At 40.2% G+C, this 21,880-nt stretch overlaps 1 protein-coding gene across 1 annotated transcript; it reads right to left on the reverse strand.

Moving 5' to 3' along the window:
• Nucleotides 1-428: 428 nt before the first annotated feature.
• On the reverse strand, nucleotides 429-16,159 carry LOC148035299 (ankyrin repeat protein SKIP35-like). Its single transcript, XM_087680304.1, has 3 exons — nucleotides 15,063-16,159; nucleotides 14,432-14,876; nucleotides 429-1,558 (listed from the first exon to the last, which is right to left on the reverse strand). The coding sequence occupies exons 1-3, from the start codon at nucleotides 15,797-15,799 to the stop codon at nucleotides 749-751; spliced, it is 1,992 nt and encodes a 663-aa protein (XP_087536430.1). The 5' UTR covers nucleotides 15,800-16,159; the 3' UTR covers nucleotides 429-748.
• Between the last annotated feature and the right edge of the window lie 5,721 nt (nucleotides 16,160-21,880).

Raw genomic sequence — 21,880 nt, forward strand, 5'->3', positions numbered from 1 at the left:
GCATCCCTAATTGTCATGCTAAGTAATGACCATAAGAGATTTGCAGATACCACCAGAATGCTAGAAAACATGTCTCCCTGCCCTCAAGTTATATCTTGTTAGAGTATCCTCTACACCTTCAAATATTAATGAACTTCAAGAATAAGATATTCTGATAGCCTTCACACTTTCCTCGATAGAGGTAGCAACAAGCATCATTTCAATGGAGAACACATATTATAGTGCCTCCATAAACCTTTTGTTGATGATTTTTTCTCTCTCACCTTTGTAATGTAGCATATAAATTGAGCACAAAAATTTCTGGCAAAGGTGCGGCCTTCAGTTTGAAGTACATATGTTCTGGTGAATGTCTAAACCAAGTTTTAACAGTCAGTATCAATGCCAAACCAGAATCTTGCCAGCATATGAATCAAAGTTTTGCACAATGGTAGGACTCAAGCCAAAGCTAACTTTGGAACCGATTCACTAGCACACACATGAAAGAAGAGAGCACAAAGTACAAGATTAAGTTATTAATTTTGTGTGTGCAATGAAAATTGTCTGGAGTAAAAGCTGTTTTCTCATTGTAGCACTCTTAGATCCTCAGCATTGGCTGGTAACAGATACAGCATATATGCCTCTTGGAAAGTTTGAACAAAGTTGGCATGAGCTTAACCACACAAATGCTCATGTAAAAGATAGCAACTGTTAAATCTTGAAAGGACACCTTGCAAGTGTCTATGTTGTAAACTGCCGACAAATCATATCCTCAGGAACCATACACAAGGAAAGATGGCAACCTGGATTCAACTATAGCAAGAAGTTTATCTTTGTCAAATCCTAAGATATCCTTGATTGAGTACTCATTCCCTCCGAGCCGCAAGGCAGCCTCAACAAGTTGGCCCCTGAGCCACTGAGATAGCAAAATGCCACAACTCCGCACGCATTCTTTATACAGAGGAAAGTACGCTATGGTAACCTGCAACTGTATTGGAAGCTCCTGCAGGTGAAGAGGTGACGAGCCTCTCTTAATAGCCCTCATTGCATTCAAATGGTGAGCTTCACCAACCATCCTGCCCTGTAAAAATGCTTCATCTGACCATTCTTCTTTAAAGAAGGATTTCAATTCAATTGAGATATTTTCATCTTCCAGCTTTGACATACTGTCTGCAACTGCATAGGTTGCCTCTGAACTGCATAGAAAATCAGACTGTAAAAGAAAAGCTATTCCTTTCAAAGAACCAGAACTTCGCTCACCAGCAGCTTTCAGTATATCCAAGCTTAGAGCACGCAGAACATGAAGAGGTATATGCTTCAAGAGATAGTCAGCAACTTCAATTCTGCTACTTGAGGCAGCTGCAGTTAAAGCCAGACAGAGTTCCATATCCCTACATCCTCTCTCTACAAACCACTTGACCACCTGCATACAGCCCCTATCTGCAGCTCGCATCAATGGACCCAGAAAAGCAACTGCATTTCCATCATTGACTAAGCACTCCATTGTCCCAATCTTGCAGTAATGTGAAGCAAAACCCAATGCCAAATCCACATCAACCTCAATTCCATTTCTTTGGGCTATCTGTAAGGCAGTAACAACACAAAATCGTGAGAAGATCAAACTGTTGAACTATCAGATTTGAGCTTGCAATTTCATATTGCCACACACAATCCATCTCCAGCAAAGAAGTCAAAAAGTTGTTCAATGTCGTATTCTTCAACTTTTTTAAAATGGATTTTCAAGTGACAAACATGTGCATTGTACTCAAGGTCAGAAAAATTAAGAGAAAGGTGACAAAAGCAAATTTACCATCTCGTTTTCTTTCTTCCTGGTCTTGATGTTAGATTTTGCCAATTCTATGGGCAATGGCCAATGTTTTGGTTGGTTGGTTTTTAGTGTGAACACAACTACATTAATAAGTTGTGTCACCACTTCTAGAGTTAGTTCTAGAGTTATATTAACTCTAGTTGAGTTACGGATAGGTCTAACGTACTTAAGACCTATTGTACTTTCATTCTATCATTCTAGCACTTGCATCTTTTGAGTGTGGAACTACTGCCCACTCTTGCTCATTGTCTTGTACTTTCTCTCTCACTCAATCAACAAAGGAAGAGGAGCTACTGTTTTGGAAGAGAAGAAGTTGTTTTGGAAAAGGTGCTACTTTTGTTTTCAGCCTGCATGTAGTCCCGTATGCAGTCTTGCACACAACTCTCCACACAGCCTCTCTCAGCCCTGTTCATAATATTCTCAACCCTGATTGCCATTTTCTCAGCTGTTCTCACCATTTTCTCAGCCCTACCCACCATTTACTGCAGATCTGAGAAGAAACGCCAAAAACCTAATTTTCTAAATTTGGGGTTTTCAAAATTTCCATTTCTCATTTGTCTAGCTCATCTCATACCTAATTTTGAAGAAATTTTCAACTTCTCACACTCCGTGCCAAGAAATTTGGGGATTTTCAACCAACATTCCCAATTTCTAAAGTTTCTCAAAATGTATTCAAGGAAAGTTGGGGCTTTTACCTGATTCGAGTTCCCATGCATGAATTTCCACTGAATTTGCCAACTTTGCACAATTTCTTCAACATTGGTACAAGAAGCAACTAGTTACTCGTGGCATGCATCCCAACGTGACATTTTTGCAAAGGTTCGAACTATAAGGTATAAATTTCTTCAATTTCTTTGAAATTTTGCAAAGAAATTTAGGTCTTTTTTCCAACACGTACTCCAAGGCAAGAAACAAGCAATACAACAGCATTTAATTGCTGCTACAATTAGATTGAGTAGCAATTTTGGGGGGAATTCAATAAATTTTGGTGAGAATCAAGATTAAGTTGCTGTAATTTGTACTTTCAAGGACATGCATTTCGATGCAAGTATGGTACAACAGTCTACAGCAATGCATTGTTGTTATTTCTTGGTTGAGTGCTGATTTGGGTGACATTATGCACACTTTGGCATTTGGTGACAGTTTGGTACTTGTTTCTTAATCCCATGGGGATTTTTGGTACTCAAAGGAGTACACACCATACTTCAACATTGAAGTATTTGGCTGCATATTTTTGTCCATTACTGACAGCATGGAACATCAAGGGAATAATGATCAAAGCAGCATTCTTGGTGTTCTCACTCAAGAGGACAAACTTGATGGCACGAACTACCCGCTGTGGAGTTTTGCGGTCCGCAACCTTCTTGTTGCGAAGGACTTATGGAACTATGTTACATGTGACTATTATTAAGCACATTCGGTCTTGCAGGACATCAAAAGTTGCTTGGGATGTACTTGAGTGCATATTTGCAACACGTAATGAGGCCAAGATATCTTATCTCCGTAGCGAGCTAGCTAATGTGAACATGGATGAGGGTGATAGTATGACAAATCACTTTACTCACACAAGATTTACCTATGCAACTGATTAATATTGATGAGGTTATTCAAGATACAAAGTTGGTAAACATCACATTGAACTCTCTTCCCAAGTCATATCTTGGTTTCCACGTCTCTTTGATGTTGTATTTGATGGGGGGGTAGATCAAAGCATATCACTTCCAAGAAGTGTTTGTTTATCTCTTTGCATTCAGCCCCTACTAGGAAGCATGTTACATGTGCGAACAGCAACAGTTATGATGTATGTGGCATTGGGACTATCACTATTATTGCTACAGATGATTCTCATTTCATGCTTCTAGATGTCTTCTTTGTGCCTGGCATTACAAAGAACTTGTCGTCTCTATCTCTGCTATTAATAAGCATGGCTTTCAAGTCATCTTTGAGGATGACAAATGCATTGTTAGAGACAGGGAAATGGATTATGCAATCAAGCTATCCGAAACCCTGTATAAGGGTCTATTCTTGTTGGATACATATGACACACAATCTCATGATACTCTAGCAATTACTACTCTTTCACCCGTTATGCAAAATACAAAGCTATGGCATGCCCGCTATGGACATATAAGTCTTGGAAGTTGATGACCCTTCAAAGATGTCTTATAGTAGATGCATTGCCTCCAATGGAGACTCCACCTCCTCATGCGGCAAAATGCACAAGTTTGCTTTCAAAAAGACTAGTGAAAGTTGCAACGTGTGCTATCTGAAAAATGCAGCTTTTTCACTCTAATGTTCGTGATCCCATGAGGACACATATACTCAAGGGTCATCTTTACTTCGTCACATTTATTGATGACTACTCTCCATATACATGGGTGTATGGGCTGAAGGCAAAACCTGATGTATTCATGCATTTTAGGCTAAAACTCGCTTGAAAGTGCAAACACTTCGCACAGATAGAGGAGGGGAGTACATGTCTCGTGCTTTTGAGACATATTTGCTTGATCATGGCATTACGCATCAAGCCTCTATTAGAATGACACCTCAACAAAATGGTATTGCTAAAAGGAAAAATCAAACTATTATAAAGATGACTCATTGTATGCTGAAAAGCAAGGGGCTACCTCATAATTTTGGCTAGATGGCCTTCAATGTGCAAATCATGTGTTGAATCGTACACCCACTAAGGTATTGAAGATGATCACACTGTTCAAAGCTTGGCATGGCAAGAAACCCAAAGTTGACTACTTTTGAGTGTTTGGTTGCATAGCCTATGCACATGTTCTGGAAAAGCTTTGTGGGAAGCTTAATGACAAGTCTATAAAATGCATATTTACTGGCTACAAATCGGAGAGCATGGGCTATCATTTGTAAGACTGTCACGAGGACGTGAAAATTTGATGCTTTGCTTATGTTTAATTGACATTTGATTAAAGGATTAATCAAATCTGCAATTAAAAGATGCACATGTGTTGCACATGTGAGGTGCAAGCTACTTTTTCACAATTGAAGGCCGAAGAACCCTGTGAAAAAGATGGATGTCAAAGGCAAAAGTTGTAACAAGTTACACTTGTTAGATTCTAGGTGAATTTTGGTGTCAGTTTGCCCCTAGGACCATTAATTGGCCATTAAGTGTCAGTGGTGACACTAGGGACTAGGCATTAATTAATGGATTAATGCTTGTCCAAGGGTCAATTAATGCATGGGATCACTTCGGGTTGCAAATGGCCTAGCTAATTAATTTTAGGATGGGCAAGGTCAATTTTCTGGGCATGGAATAAGGACTGAATTAATTAAATGGCTGAAAATTGTTGAAAATGGATTAAGAAAGCTGCCACTTGGCAAAACTTTCCCATGCAAGTGGGGGAAAGGCTAAATAGGGCTGAAGGGAGAGGAAAATCTCGTTTTGGAGCTGTTGGGAAGAGGTATTGGACTGTTGCTGCCAGCTTTTGGGGCCATTTCCAGCCATTGGAGACCATTTTGGTGATGGAGATTGCATATTCTTGACCTTAGGAAGCTGGCAATTGCTGCTGATGCACTTTCTCCTGAAGATCACAATCTCTGATGCTCCTATTGTTGTTGGTGCATCCATTTGGGGCTGGTACAGTAGGGCAGCAGCTGATTTTGACCAATTCTTCGCGACAAATCTCAAAATTTTCTCTCTACAGCATTCTCTCATCTCCTTCAGCCTATGCTCAGCCATTCTGACCAATTCTCAGCCATTAGGAGGGGATTTCAGCCATTTTTGGTGGGCTGATCTGTAGCACAAAGAAAGGTTTTATCAATAGGGATATCATATTTGCTAAAAATGCTGCATTTTCACATGATCAGTTTCAAATGCTAGCCACCCATGACATTGGTGATGTCTTTGAGGGTCTTTTGCCACTTTCCTTGGAGTCCGTGCCTATTGTATACTCCCAAATAGCAAGGTATAGATGATGGTTTGCCACATGCAATGGAAGAAGTAGTACAGCATGAAAGCGCTATTGTATATGCAACCAAAACAGTTCCAAGATGGTTGTTACAAACTCAGGAGAGTAAAATGGATGCTCCTTTACCTCAACGCACTAGAAGGGTTGCTAGACATGCAGCACATGATGCAATGGGGGCACATTTCGCTAATATTTCAGAAGTAGATGATTGTGATAAGAATGTGTATATGAGCTTACTATTGAATGATAATGAGCCTACTTCCTTGGCAAGCTCAGCAAGATGTACATTGGATGCAAGCCATGCAAGATGCGTTAGACTCCATTGCTACTAAATCTACATGGAATCTTGTGGATTTACCACCTAATAAGAAGGCCATTGGCACAAAATGGTTGTTAAACTCAAACGCAAGGTATAGAAAAATGGCATAGATTATGAGAAAACTTTTGCTCCTACATCCCATATAAGTACGTGGGATGTGTGATTGCTAGCAAATTATGGTTGGAAAGTACATCAATTGGACATTAAGATAGCATTGTTAAGCATGGATTTACATGAGGATATTTATGTCTCACAACCTCCGCGGTTTGTGGTTAAAGGGAAAGAACACATGGTATGCAAGCTGCATAAGGCTCTTTATGGTTTCAAACAAGCTCCTTGTGCATAGTACTCTAAAGTTGATGCTTATTTGGCCAACAAAGGGTTCAAAAATAGCCCAACTACTCCCACTATATATTAAGAATGAAAAGAGAGACTTGTTGATTATCATTCTTTATGTAGATGGAATGCTACTCACTAGGCCTACAGCTAGACCTACAAAGGAAAAATTTGCAGATTTTAAGACTCAATTAAAACATGCATTTACTATGTTAAATATGGGCTATCTACACTATTATTTGGGGATTCAGTTCACCCAAAATCAGCCTGGTATCATCATGTCACGCTCACAATATATGGATAAGGTGTTAAATAGGTTTAATATGCAAGATTGCAAACCTGTATACACTTCTATGGAATAAGGCTTAAAGCTATCTATGCATGATGGTGAAGAGATGCCTGATGTTGCAATTTACAACCAAGCCATTGGTTGTCTTATTTATCTTGCAACACACGCCCTAATATCCAGTATGCAATATCTCAAGTGAGCAAGTAAATGCAAAACCCACAAACCATACATTGACAAGCTGATAAGCGGATCTTTAGATATTTGGAAGGTACTCAATCACATGCATTATTATTTCCCAGGGAGGAGACTTGCATCTACAAGCTTACAATGATTCAAATTGGGTTGGTGATGCAAACACTAGGCAATCTACTAGAGGACAATGTTTCTTTCTAGGCCACTCATGCATTTCATGGCTAAGTAAGAAACAGCCTACAATGGTTACCTCGCCTTGTGAGGCTAAGTACAGGGCAGCCTTTACTACAATAGTGGAATGTGTATGACTACAGAAGTTGTTGGCTAATCTACGAATTTCTTTGGAGGGTCCTACACGCATTCTTTCTGACAGTCAAAAGTGCTATTGCAATGGCACAAAATCCCGTGTTTCCTGCTCACACGGAACACGTTGAGATACATTACCATTATGTCAAAGAGAGATGTTATGCAAGAGAGATCCATTTCATGTATATCCCTATACAAGAGAATGTTGCAAACATTTTTACCAAAGCACTTCCTTATGAGAAGCTTGAGGCTTTTCGAAAGTCCTTGAACTTGCTACCCTTTGGAAATTGATCTTCCTATACTTCTACCACATTGGCACTACAAGGGGATGTTCGAATTTGCCAGGAGTGCCCAATGTTTTAGTTAGTTGGTTTGTAGTGTGAATACAACTACATTAATAAGTTGTCACCACTTCTAGAGTTAGTTCTTCTAGAGTTGACTACTCTAGTTGAGTTAGGGATAGGCCTAACTTACTTAAGACCTATTGTACTTTCATTCTATCATTCTCACACTTGTATCTTTCAAGTGTGGGGCTGCTGCCCACTCTTACTCATTGTCTTATGTTCACTCTCTCTCTCTCTCTCTTCCTCCATTTTCAACACTCCACAACCATAATCAGATTCTGACAAAGAATAATCTTACAAGCAAAGAAATAAGGTTAATCTAGTCCTCACAGCAAAATGAAGATCATCAAGGACCGATAGGTGAAATCTTCTTGTTCACTGACACCTCTACCCTCCCTTCAATTCCCATCAATTTCACTACAATTCTTACTAGATACTTTGCAAGCAACAAAAACTCCATCCATTTTTGTGCTTGGTATTTCTAGAGATAAGACTCCCTCATTGGAGAATGTCCCTCTATTTAAGCATGTATAGCTCGCAATTTGCACAATTTCAAATTTTGAAATCAAAAGTTATGTCATGTAACTCAAGCTATAAGAATGCTAATTAAGAGACTTTCTTAAGGGTCGATCACATACAAGGTTGAGTCTCGCCCATGAAGCATGATAATTCTATATGAGTTGTGATAAATACTGTCAATATGAGAGCTAGTGAGCTTCACCAAGGCCAAAGAGAGGGCTAGAGAGCAATTACTAGTAGCAATGCTAGTGAGCAAGAGCAAGAGGCCCTACCCACACCTTTGCTGTGCAAATCGAACCATGCTAGAGATGACACAATCGATGTTGGAGCATTGGGGTCTTCCTCATATCCTTTGGGGTGAGGTGGTGGCTACTGTAGTTTACATCCGCAACCACTCCCCGAGTTCTGCATTAAAGGACATAACTCCTTACAAGGGCAATTCTTCGTCATCGACTAACCCTCCCCTCAACCCCTCTTCTCCCCTCCGGGTTGCCTCTTCACACCCCTTCTTTGTCTTCGGCTCCTCCACCTCCTCCTTCTCCTTCCTCTACTCCAACTTCCCTACCACCACTGACGAATGCGACTAATACTACTTTGTCGCATACTTCCACCCCTTTTGTCTCCCCTCTGGAGTCTTCTTGAGGCGCTCAACCATCAAAGGGGGAGACTTCTTTAGATGAGGAGGATCTACATTCCCTTGGTGAGGGACAATCCCTACCCCAGACACGTGCATTATGAGTACTGAAGACTAAACAATCTCCGTCACAACAAGATGAGCCTATTCGGATTCCCCATTGGTACCAACAACTCATGCAAGATTCAGGTGTTTCTCACTTTCCTACTTCTCCTACAATTCCACACAAATCAGCTCACTTAACGACCTAGTCGAATAGTTCATTTTGTGTGAACTATGCTCTTATACAGATTCTTCATGATTGTGAGTCTACTACGGTTGAGGAGGCTCTTGCACAAGATATTTGGCATCAAGCCATGCATAAGGAGCTCCATTCCATCAAGCATAATCAGACTTGGGAGTTGGTTCCACGTCCCCCAAAGCGGAAGGTGATAGGTGTAAAGTGGGTCTTTAAGAATAAGTACCTTGTAGATGGTTCCTTGGACAAGCACAAAGCTAGGCTTGTTACCAAGGATTTTGCTCAAAGAACAGGGTTGGACTATTTTGAGACTTTTGCACCTGTGGCTCAAATGTCTACTATTCGGGTTATTTTGGCTTGTGCAACCCACCACCGCTGGCCTATTTATCAAATGGATGTGATGTCTACCTTTTTGAATGGAGTCCTTGAGGAGGAGATTTATGTTTCACAACCTCCTGGTTTTCTTCTGCAGGAAAAGGAGAACCATGTCTATAGATTACTGAAGGCCCTCTATGGCCTAAAGCAAGCTTCCAAAACTTGGTACCAAAGGATTGATCGCTTCTTTCTTCAAACTGGTTTCCATCGATTAGCTCATGACCCCAACCTATACTTCAAGGTTGTGATTGACAAGTGTGTTTTGCTCATCTTGTTTGTGGATGATCTTATAATTACGAGTCAAACTTAGGAGGTTGATTGTACTTGAGAGATTTTGCAATAGGAGTTTGATATGACGAATCTAGGGATCCTTCACTTCTTCCTTGGCTTGGAGATTTATCAAATGACGAGCGCGCCAAAGAGCTAGCCACTAGATCCACCTCCACCCAAGCTTTTGTTGCAGGTTCGGGAGAGGGAAGAAGAAGAAAGGGAAGTCAAAGGCTAACAGACAATAGAGTTCTTCAAGTTTTGACTCCAACTAAGAGAAGCCTAAATGCCCATATTGTGGGAAGGGGACACATCCAGAGGAGAAATGTTGAAAGAAGTACCCTCACCTTCGTCTGGGAGTGAAGGATGGAGCTAAAACATCGGAGCCTTCTATCTCTACTCCAGTAGTTACCCATAAGTCAATGTTCCTTCATATCGTTGACTTGGAGGAGCCTTCTTCTCTGGTTGCCTCATCTTCTGAAAGGCCTTGGTTGGTTGACAGTGGAGCTTCTAGTCATATGACTCCACGAGGTGATTTGTTGCAGGATCTATGCCCTTTTGAGAATTCAGTCACTGTTGGTGACATTGTTTCAATGCCTATTTGTGTTGACACTTTGCCTTTATTTTCCAACCGCATGTCCAGCTCCCTTTCATAGGCCCTTTATATTCCCAACTTGGGCTTTCCACTCCTCTCAGTTTATGGCCTTACTAGACTTGGTACCCAAGTTGTCTTCACTGAGTAGGCCATTTGTATTGAGAATTCTACTGCAAGGGTTGTTATCGCGACGAGTTGGTTGGAGAGCAGGCTTTATAGGCTTAACTTCCCTTCTCTTTTGTAGGGTCCTCTGAGACAGTTGTCCATTGCTACACCCGTTCTTGCATGTGTACCATCTTTTCCACAAGTTCCTTCCCATCCCCCACCCTCTCCTCCGATGGTTTCCTCATATCTCCCATCCCTTTCAAAGGGGGACAATCTCGGTGATGTGCCTATGGATTTCCTTGCCACTAGTGTTTCAAAGGGGGCTTCCTAGGATCGTGAGGAGCTTCTTCAACGACAAACTTCATTGACATTGGCATTCCTCTTGCCACCCCAAGATCCATTTCTCCCTTGGCCTTTCACCACATCCAGGATCCCTCAATCTGAGTCAAATGAGGACTTTAGGAGCTCTGACATATCTATCACTTGTTTTGACGGAGAAGATAGCTCATTCTAGAGCATCAGTTTATTACGTTTCAGTGAATTTTCTCCTCCAGTCCTCCAGTCGGGATTTTATGTGCATTTCCCAAGCAGTTTCTGCATTCTTCAGCATGTGTGCATTCCAAGTAGAGTTATTGCCTTCCACAATCTGCCTACACCTGCCAAACATTGTTATTGCCATTTGGAATTTTTCTGGGTTGTCCCCTATTTTCACTAGTATTTCTTTCCATGTGACTAGCATTTAATGCTGGTCGGCCAGCATTTATGGCCTCTCCTAGATCAGGTTGGTCAGTTTTTTTGTGCTTCTACTATTTATAGTTGCACCCCCCCCACTTGGCACACACACACTCTCTTCAGTCTTCAATCTTCCCTTTGCAGGTGCACACTTTGACTCTCCATCCCTAGTGTGCTGCCATCGTCATAAACCTCATCTAGTGCCCTCATTGACATTTTGGGCTGCATGCAAGGACTGATCAGTCCATCACCATTGTATCAACATTCTTCTTCAATCAGTACAATATTCTTCCCTCATCTTTTACTTCCTCTCTCTCTCTCTCTCTCTCTCTCTTTGTATTCGTGTTCCTCTTCTGTTACGCACTCTCACACGATGTTGGTCTCCAACCGACTTTAAAGTATACAAAAATCTCAACATCATGTCAATCTTACATAACCATTCATCGAATTCCAAAGCCGAGGTCCTACATGTTCTAGATTTGGGCTTCTATCTCCTCTCATACCATGGCTCTATCCATCTTGGGATACAAGTTGTCATTATAGAGCATGTTATTTTTGTTAAGGATGCTACTTCAAGAGCCATACTTTGGACAATTCTTCAAGAACGTATGCCACCATCTCCTCTAGTGCTTCTCTCAAAACATATGCCTATTAGAGAGGGGATACCAATATTGCTCATGAGGATGTGGATTCCCAGGTCCTTGTATCAGTTTCAGACAAGGATTCATTGGATTTCTTCCAAAGTTGCACATTCTTACAAGGGGTTACCTTCAACCATGGCCTATATCCCTCTTCTCCAAGCTACCTCCCCTTGCCACTTGCATGCCCATCCCATGTTATCCTCTCCCTGATGTCTTTATTTGGCAAAATTGCTCTACAATACCATTAATGGCTCCTCGCTATCATCTTTTGGTCGGATCATAAACTTGTCTCATTCATTCCAAAAAAGATACATGTTGATGACTTGTTCAAGGCCTGTCCATTCCCATTGGCTTGATTTAGACACCCTAGTAGCAGGGTTTCATCTAGAGAGAGGGTCATGCTTCCTAACTTGACTTTATTGACAAACATCATCAACATGCAGATGGTTAGATAATTTGTCACCAAAATGAGAAATGGACTTAACGATTCAATTGCAATAGATGTAGTGTTATTGCAAGAGGGTGGACCAATAGCTTTTGAAAGTTAGGAACTTAAGCGTGCACAACATGCACATAATAGTACATGCCTTAAGGGAGTGGCAACACTATTTATATGGTGACAAATTTTGATAGAGCTTAACCAAGGCAGCATTAAACAGTATACTATCAAACAAATTTGAAGGGCCATAAGGCCAAATGGGCCAAACTTCTTCAAGAGTTCAATTGTGAAGTAGGGTGCAAAAAAGGAAAATTTAATATAGCGGCAAATTCCTTCATAGAATGCCATGATTAACTAATTGAGTTTAACTCAATTCATCAAGGATCTACTTAAATCAATTAAGAGAAAAAGATGAGGACAAGTGTCAAGTCAGTCGTACATATTCCAAAACATAGAGACCACTAGACACAAGAATCCCAATAAAAGAGCCCCCACCAAAGCCCTGCAATGATTTTTCCATAGATGATGACTATTCACTCTACAACGGTAGAGTATGTGTCCCAAAAGGTCAGGAAATAAGGTGTCCAATACTTCATGAGTACATCATAGCCCTTGTGCAAGACACTTAGAGAGTTAGCAAGACTTCATTAGTTAAGAGGCAATTTTATTGGTTTGAAACGTAAAAGATAAGTTAAGCTAAAGAAGAAACTCTTAAGTGATGTTATAATCTCATCTCAAGGGATGAGATAGAGGAACTCTTTGATAAACAGTAACTTGTACATGAGCTTGGGACAATTTTAGATGTTTGCAATAGACGAACAAGGAATATTATTTCCAAGGAATACTTGGTAAAGTGGAAGGTTTCTTCAAAAGAGTGTTCAACATGGAGGCAAAGTGTCATGTTGATTAATGTGACAATTATGTGGAAAGACAAGGGCACAGGACTATATGCACACACTCGATACATCTGCTGAACATAGGATAAGACAAATAAATTACAGGCTCAAGCCATTTAATGTGTGTGAGGGCCAAGACCAAGTAACTTGATGATGTGACAGGCACGTATTAGACTTACTAAGCAATTTAAAAATTTATCATAAAACAGGTCATGCCAAGGCTAGAATGGGAATCAAGAGCTCACAACCATGTTTTCTCTTCTGTTCTCTGCCGAAGCACTACATCAGACCAGCAAGCAGTAACAGTGCACCTATCACAGAGTTGGAATGCAAGAGAGATCATTTCACATGCTCAAAAGACAATAAATGGGCCAAATGAAAAAAGCTGCATACCATAAATACCAATCTAACTATTGAACGGAAGTGCAAATAAGTATGACGCAACAATAAGGCTTTCAATACCCATCAAGAAGGTGTGGATATCACAGATTAAAGCCCAAATGGGGGTTCAGCATCACACAATAGCTCCCTCACCTTCAGGCTTCAGAATAACCATCACCATACAGAAGAAGCAAAAATGGTCCACTCACATTAGATGGTTAGCCTACACATGGTTCATTTGCTTCAAAACAATCCAGACTTCGGCATAGACCTGAAACATGGCAGCAGCCCCTAGATGGCACAGCCACCTTTCAGACAACAATGGTATCACAAAAGGCTAGTCAGTTGGTGAGTGAATTGTGGGCACCATTCTTCAACCAAAAGCATCTTGGAAAATAGTACAGAATTCTGTCACATGATTTATAAGTATGGGCAGACTAGTACACTTCAGCCGAGTTGATTGAAGATATCTCAACCTGTTAAGATGAACTTCAAGCATCATTGAAAAACTTTCGGCAATCAGTTCACATCAGATGACATGTTCTTCTTTGTATACAGAAAGTCTGATGCACAGTTGTCTGATAACCTGACATCAGTCTCTGGTTGTAATGACAAGGACAAACGAAGAAACGCTTTCCCTATCAGGTCAAGCATAAGACCAAGTAAGGCTCATAATAGAGCCGGCTAAAACTTGGAATTGAAACTCGATTTAAATATTACATTATGCTTGCAGAAATTTCACATATTATCCATGCGGAGTTAAATTGGCCACTTAGCTGATCAACTGATACATCTAAGCTTGCCAACTCTGCCAGCACACTCCCTCTAGATAAATTTAAGCTCTGCCAAGAACCTGAAATTCTACACCTGGATGTATGCACATGTGTCGATTACCACCAACCATTCTCACAGGTAAAATAGACAAAAGGAGGGACAGGCAGTTGACTAACAAGAGACACTCAAACAATGCAATGCAATGTGTAACATTAACACAGTGCAACTTACTCAACAGGATAAACAAATACTGACATCTCTTTTTTTAAAAACATTCTTTGTACCTTTATATAAGTCATGTTTAGTATACCTGCAATAAGATTCGAACCAATTCAGTACTGCCAAATCTTGCTGCCTCCAGAAAACACTGGTTGACATTGTCAGCACCCCCCTCCACAAGCATTCCCAACAAGCCTTGCATAGCACTGGCTGCAATCCCAGAGGCCCATCCTGAATCAATGGCTGTTGAAAAAAGGGTAAGCGGGAAGCAAGCTGCATCAAAGGCTTCTGTATAGTCCTTTCCAGTGAGTCTATTCCCAGCCAGCTCTAGAAATCGTTTGAATGCTTTGAGCTGAAGTTGAGATTCTATAGAAGAATTGCATGTCACTATTTCCTCTCCTCCATTGGTTCTTCTTCTTGCACGGGAGTGTGAACCAATGCACTTCAAGGCCCACTCAGTGAACCTCTGTACTTTGGCAGCTGCTTCCGTTTTCAACATCTCATCCCCACTGCATTCTTGGAGTCTCTCACGTAATCTACAATACAACAAAGAGTCATCATAGAATGTATAATGAGAACAATCGACTTCCTCCCCCACAATTGCAAAGAAAGTTCTTTTCTGCCCTGCTAACTCTGACACCAAGACTTTAAAACACGCTGTTAAGAACCAAATTAAGTGTTGATTATCAGTTCAACCAGGAGATAAACAACTCCCTGCATACCTTTGGGCCATCACAGTTACTGTATCTGCAAGAGACATAGTCCGACTCCGACAAGCAGAGACACAAGAGGCCAAAAATGAAGTCCGAAGAGCTGCACGTGTGAAATCTTGAGCTCCAGCTTCAATTAGCCTTTCAATAAGCCTGGTGGCACCATGCAGTTCCTCATGGGTACACAGAAACCATACAGAGTCGAGAGCAATGCACAGTCCATCATTGAGCCTCTGCAAATCTGCTAGGGGAATCAAGCTCTCTGCAAGATTCCAGTCGTGTGCACCTACAGCAAGCTGAAAGGTTCGGCTAATTTCAACCTTTTCGCGTCTAGGGTCATGTTTCCTCACACCCAATCTCTCCCTGCACCTACTTTTACCCCTAGATTTGCTTGATGCGTCATGATTTCGGCTGCGGGTATCCCGTGCCCAATCCTGTCCATCATCTCTTTGCATGTTACAGGGCTCAGGGGCACACCATACCTCAGACATACAATTGGGACCTGTTTCTGGCGGGCAGGCCGCAATATCACCATATCCGACATCCACTTCGTCTTGGACGACTTCAGCAAAAGTCTCATCAGGGCGATCAGATTTCGATGAGACCTGGAAGCTGGTGGTGCACTCGGAGGTGGGGCAATGGGCCATGTGCTGTGAGGCAGGGGGGTGAGAATCGAGCTCACAGACGAATGGATTCTTCATCGCGCTGTCAAGGGGATCGTCTTCATCCATGGGCACGGCATCCCCCATCCTCTCCTGTACCGTCTTTCACCTCACCCTGCTTCTGTGTCGGGCCCGAACTCTGATGCTTGGACTACGCCATGACTCTCGAGCCAGCAGCTCAAAAATGGAAAAAGATTGCAGAATCCTACTTGAAAATGGATGCAAGCGCAGGAATAATTGCTACAGCAGAGCTTGCAAATGGATTCAAGACCAGAAATTTCTGCTACTCGAAGGGAGAGGCAGGGGAGATGAGCCTCTCAGAGGTACCAACATTATGATGAGAGAGTAAAGCGATGGTCGAGGGGGAGAAGAAAAAGGGAGAAAAGGAAGTGCCCAATGGGTAGGATTGGGCGATGGTGGAGGGGACAGACGACCAGAGACAGGAAAAGAGGACGCATGATATAATTAAGACAATGAATTATGTGCTGTGTTTGATTCTCCTCTCTCATCTTTTGGACCCCAGCATGGTTTGTTTTTGGGTGTTTTCTAACATACTTAAAAATCAAACAAAAACAAAAGTATCACTCGGATGATTTTTTTTTAAATCGGAATTAGAGACCTCAAGTGCTTTGGAACCTTGAGCACCCGTAACCCCTTCAGTGAGCAAAGAGGGGATGGCATATGCTAGGATAGGGTAGAGGGGCCAATATAGTAACACTAAACTTCAACCTCGTCCGAAGATTAGTTGCTTGATCTTCTCACTTTCTACAAGCACAACAAGCATCACAAAGATGAGGGGAAGGTGCAAAAGTGTTATCGCATAAATCTATCAAGCTAAACACAGACATGCCTTGTGAAAAACTAGATTGGCAATGCCGCGCCGAAAGAAGGACAAAACGAGAGTTCTTAACAACTAATCACAAGCTTTGATTCCAATCTTCCTCCAACCAACTATTGAGAAACCTTATAAAGAGTGTTCAAAATTGGGGGGGTGGTCTTCTTCCTCCAATCAACTTTTGAGAAACCTCGCAAAAAGTGTTCATCTTTGGGGGGGGGGAGGTGGTTGTAGCATTTTTGGGAGTTACAACTCTATTGGCCCCCATACCTTCAAGGAGCTAGTGTTATTACCACTATCCTAGCTTCCTTTGATCTTACAATTTCTTTTTTCTCCTACCTCACCATCTTTGCATCAATGGACAAAAAAGAATTTGGAATGAGTCCTTTGTTTTAACATGAGATCTTAGTAATCAAAATGTTTTATATTAAGAGATAATGGTCCACATTAAAGGAGTAATTCTAGTCTGTTCACTACAAGGGATAAGGATGCTTAGCGATGATGTAAATTTGCATGAAGTCTTCGAAGCCATTCCTTAAACAGCGTTCACCATGGCATAAGCAATGAAATATTCAAATTATTGAAATTTTGGAGAGAAACATCACTTAAGCGATGCCATTAAGCATCACTATTTTTGGCATGGCTTAAGTGACACACAAAGTGGCATTTACAAACTGTGTAGACTACAACTAGTAACCGAGATTACATCACGCCAAAGATCATTGTGCTTGAGTGAGTGAGTGAGTGAGTGAGTGAGTGAGTGAGTGAGTGAGTGAGTGAGTGAGTGAGTGACCACATAGAGATAGAGAGAGATATTAAGGAGAGGGATAGAGCATGCATGCAAAGATGAAAGGTTGATTCATGCTCAAGATTTTACCATTGGTTCCTACCCACCACCAATGCTCGAGCATGCACATTCACTCAATTGACTTCTACATCTACTAAGGTTAAATATTTCTATCATTTTTAGTAAATTATTACTTTTGACTCAATAAAAGCATCCTCTTTTGTTTCATTGCTTTTAAACAATCAAAATCATTTGGTAACAGTCATTTTTAGAAGTAGCACATACTTGTCAACTCAAGGTATTGCAAATCTTTTTGCCAACTTTAGCTTCTTGAAGGCTTGATCTATGGTCCAACTTGCATGCACCAAACCAAGACCATTTGTTTTAAGCTAGATGCACTCTCTTATTATGAAGAGACCCATTTTGGCCTTGATCTCCCAACTCAAGGTATTGCAAGACTAATACACATGGAGCCAACGTATACATTGCCTTATATACCTTTTTGCAGGACATGGCTCATACATATAAAGATATTGATCAGAGCCATCGAGTTTGAACTTTAATTGAGAGAGGAAACTCACTTTTGTCTTGAAGTTGCTAACTCAAGGTACTATAGTGTGAACATCTAAATTTAACTACATATTACTTTTGATACTTGAAAGCTCTAGCCGTTGCAAAAGACACTTGGGAACATCAAGTAGTCTTGGAACTTGACCAAGGAGACAACAACTTGAACTTGCACAAGAGCAAGGATACATCTTTACTTGCAAAAAACAACTTAAGATATTGACTTGGAGTACCTCTAGGAATTAAAGTAGACATTCGAAAGCAACTAATACATAAATGTAGTTTGCATAAGCTAACCACCTTCTTTTTCCTCCTCTTCCCTCAAGAAACTTTCACAACTCATTTTTGTCTTTCCAGAAATGTCAATTTCCATTTTCAATAGGTTAATAGTATACCATGTTTGGGAATAAAGAGGTGACACTAATAGTTAATGGAAAACAAAGGCTTTTGTTGCCCTTGTCCCTTAGCATATATCTTGGTCCTTGTCAATTGCCTTGATGGAAAACTTACTCAAGTTTGATCTACTACTCTTCATTACACCAAAGCAATAACATGACACTTCTTCTTTTAAGGCTACTACAAATATTAAATTACATTCACTAAACATGTCAATCATATGTCCATTCTCCTTATACTAGGTATCGTTTGAAGAACCAATCATAATGACAGTATACTAATGAAAAATCCAAGGAAATAGGCTACTCTAAGTGATTGCAAATAAGTCCCCCAAAATTAACCAAAACAAGGGCAAAGTAGGAGGGAATACCAAAGTATAAAGTTGTCCACTAGTTGATGCAAGCAATAGACTACCAAAATACAATATCTACTCTCCAAGACAATGTTGAAAAATTGTAATTGTAGCAAAGTTCAAATAAAGACAATAGTATATGTCAATCGAATTGTGGGCATATAGCCAAGAAAGAAAGCTCCCACTACCAAGGATATATGAGTAGCAACCGGGAAACAAAGAATGCAACTAGCAATGACTAAGCATAGACCACTGGTACCAAAGACTAAAGTGTTAATAAACCATACATCTCATAAGCATATACATCACTAACAAACTATTGACAAAGGTAAGTGCTAGTATCCAAAGCATACATAATCAAATCAGTTCACAAGTGGGAGTAACTACATCCAATAGCATACATAAGAGCATATACATGAAACAAGAGTCCCCTTGTCTCAAAGAATTGAGCTCAGCCAAGTAAGTACAAGCATCTCCCATTGGAAACAAATCCGAAATGCAAAGTGAGTGAGCAAAGCTCAAGACATATACATCAAAGCATTTCGAAATCCCAAGCGCATCACAAATATATTTGGGAGCATAAGTGTCCATTGAAGCTTCAATATCTATAAGTGAGTAAGCACAAAAGCTCAAAGCAAAAGCACATCAAATGTAGCTCAAATCGAAGTGCCAAAGCATATCGTAGCCATATCCAAGCTCATACATCAATGCTAGACATCAACATAGACATGCAACATTCCCAAAATACCATGTAGGCACAATACACATTCAAAGCATGAAGGTCATTGTTGCATGCTTGCTGCCCAAACGGTTATTACAACAATAAACACTTCAATGACTGAGCTAATCAATCTCTTATTAGCCCAAAGGCCTTTCCAAAGCATCAATGCATCATCCAAGCATTGCAAACATTCTCCATAAGCATCAATAAAGCATAAAAATGCTTACTGTCCAAACCAAAACTGTTCAATGTTGTATAAAATAGAGAATGGAAAACCACACAAAATTAACCCTATGAGTGCTCAAATCTTTAGCTCTCATCTTACTCTTTGTTGCTAGCTATAAAACACATAAATTTGATATCTTATACAAAAGTTACAGTTGAAATACAAAAGTGCTATCAAGTAGTCATAGCCATCCATGACTTTTGTAGCATGCTCTATATCCTCTCAAAGGGGATAGAATAGCTACTTTTTAGCTCAATAAGCACTCAAAAAGGCTCAGTTAAACCTTGATAAGCTCCTCAACAAGTTGGGAACAAGCTGGGAGAAGGGAAGACTCAATGCATACCTCATGAGGAAGAAACAATGGCTACTATGAAACCTTGAGGTGAAGCTTTGAATCTTGGCTGAATCAAAGGATGAAGGAGCTCTTCAAATGCCCACTCTAATATTAGTTGAAAGGTAGAGCTAGAGTGGATGTAGAGAAGCAAAAACAAGAGCTATGGTAGATGGAGAGAGAGAGAGAGTGGAGAAAGAAGTAGTGCCCAAGATCACAACCCAAATTGCTATAAGGTCATGATACTTCATATGGACAAACTCCATACCTTAAATTTGCTCACCCACGTCATGTACCTTCCATGGAAAATGCCCCAAGGTATGAGGAGTTTTAGTTTTGCTATTGTGCATCCATTATAGTAAATTCTTTGTTGCATCTAGAAGGGAAAAAATTTATTACCTCATTAGGATCACAATGTAAACAAAGATTGTGAGCATCCTACTAGTTTTTCATTGATGTCATATGTGAGGTTGTTGTATTAACTTCAATCCTTTCATGATTATACACTTGTCACACTCTTTTTTGCATGAGAGAACTTGCATAGTTCATCTTACAACACTATATTTGTTTTATCTTCGACACATTTTCAATAAAGTATATGAGAGGACAATCTTTTATTTTTGCTAGTAGATTGTATGAGATGAAATCCCTTGTTGGACCTCTCAAATACTATCCTTAGCCAAACCCACCAAACATATGAACATATTGCAACTCAATTTTTCAAAGTTTTAACTCTAGTGCCAATGCTACTTGCTTTTGCACTAGGGACAATACCTCATACATTTGGTAGGTTTCCCTACACCTCATACTATTGGATTATTTTAATCTAATTGCAAATAGATCATTTGGATATATCATCATACGTGCATCTATGTTTGAGAAGTGCTCTCCAAATGACATTGGACTTACATCAATGAAATCCCACATGGCAAAATGAAAGATGCAATGAGGTTTGACCTTGTAACATTGCTTGTTAGAGTCAAAAAGATGACATTACACTTTTATTCCTAGACTCGCTCTTAAGTTAATAACTTAATACTAAATTGCATGTTGGATGGTGAATCTGTGACCAAATCCTAGAGCCAATGTTGGATATGGAGTCTAGGATTATCCTAGACATCAAAATTTTAAGTTAGTCCAACAAATTACTCTAAGCCCTCGACACAATGCAAGACTTAGGCTCTCTAAACTCAAGGCAATACATTGCATCTAGGACTATGTCCTAAACTCTTTGTCCAACAATTGAGTCTTACTCGAGTATAGGGAGTCCAAGTCTTGCATTGTTTCCATGGCAAAGTCTTGAACTCAATCCAATGTTATGTCACGAACCTAGTCTTAATACCCCAATATCAAGTCTAGAACCAACTATTAGACTCAAGGAAAGCATTAAGTATAGGACTCAATTCTAAACTCAATGTCCCTCCACTGAGTCATGTTAACTACAAATGGCAAATAAGGGTCAAGTCTACAAGGTGCAATATACCGAAAACATTTTTTAAGGATTAATCCTTTTGGATTACATTAAATTAATTTAGGCATGGCCATCCACAGTGGGCCACTTCAATGTATCCCAATTATTTATTCCAATTGCATTATTATTCTCTAAATTTATTTTTGTAACATCTCCTCGAGTTAAATGAGAAAACCCATAGCTAGATTAGATTGTGGGTATAAAGAAACCATAGCATCCTTCCAATCTTTGTTTCCAAGTGCCTCTTCAAAGCAAGTGGGCTCAACATGCTGAACATACAATACCATGTATGCATAATGCATCTTCATAAAGCCATTATATGTGAATCTATCCATTGGATGTCTCACTCTATGTGATCTCCTCAATTGTAGTGCAGTAGACAGTGTCTCAACCATTCTTGCATGTGGTGGAACATACTTTCATGTACTCTTTATCCTTGGAGTTTTTACATGTGGTATGCCAAACTCATCATCCATAGACTC

Source organism: Lygodium microphyllum, chromosome 6 (genome assembly GCF_053477565.2).
Source record: "Lygodium microphyllum isolate KBCC chromosome 6, Lygodium_microphyllum_v1.1.10, whole genome shotgun sequence".
In the NCBI taxonomy this organism is placed as follows: domain Eukaryota; kingdom Viridiplantae; phylum Streptophyta; class Polypodiopsida; order Schizaeales; family Lygodiaceae; genus Lygodium; species Lygodium microphyllum.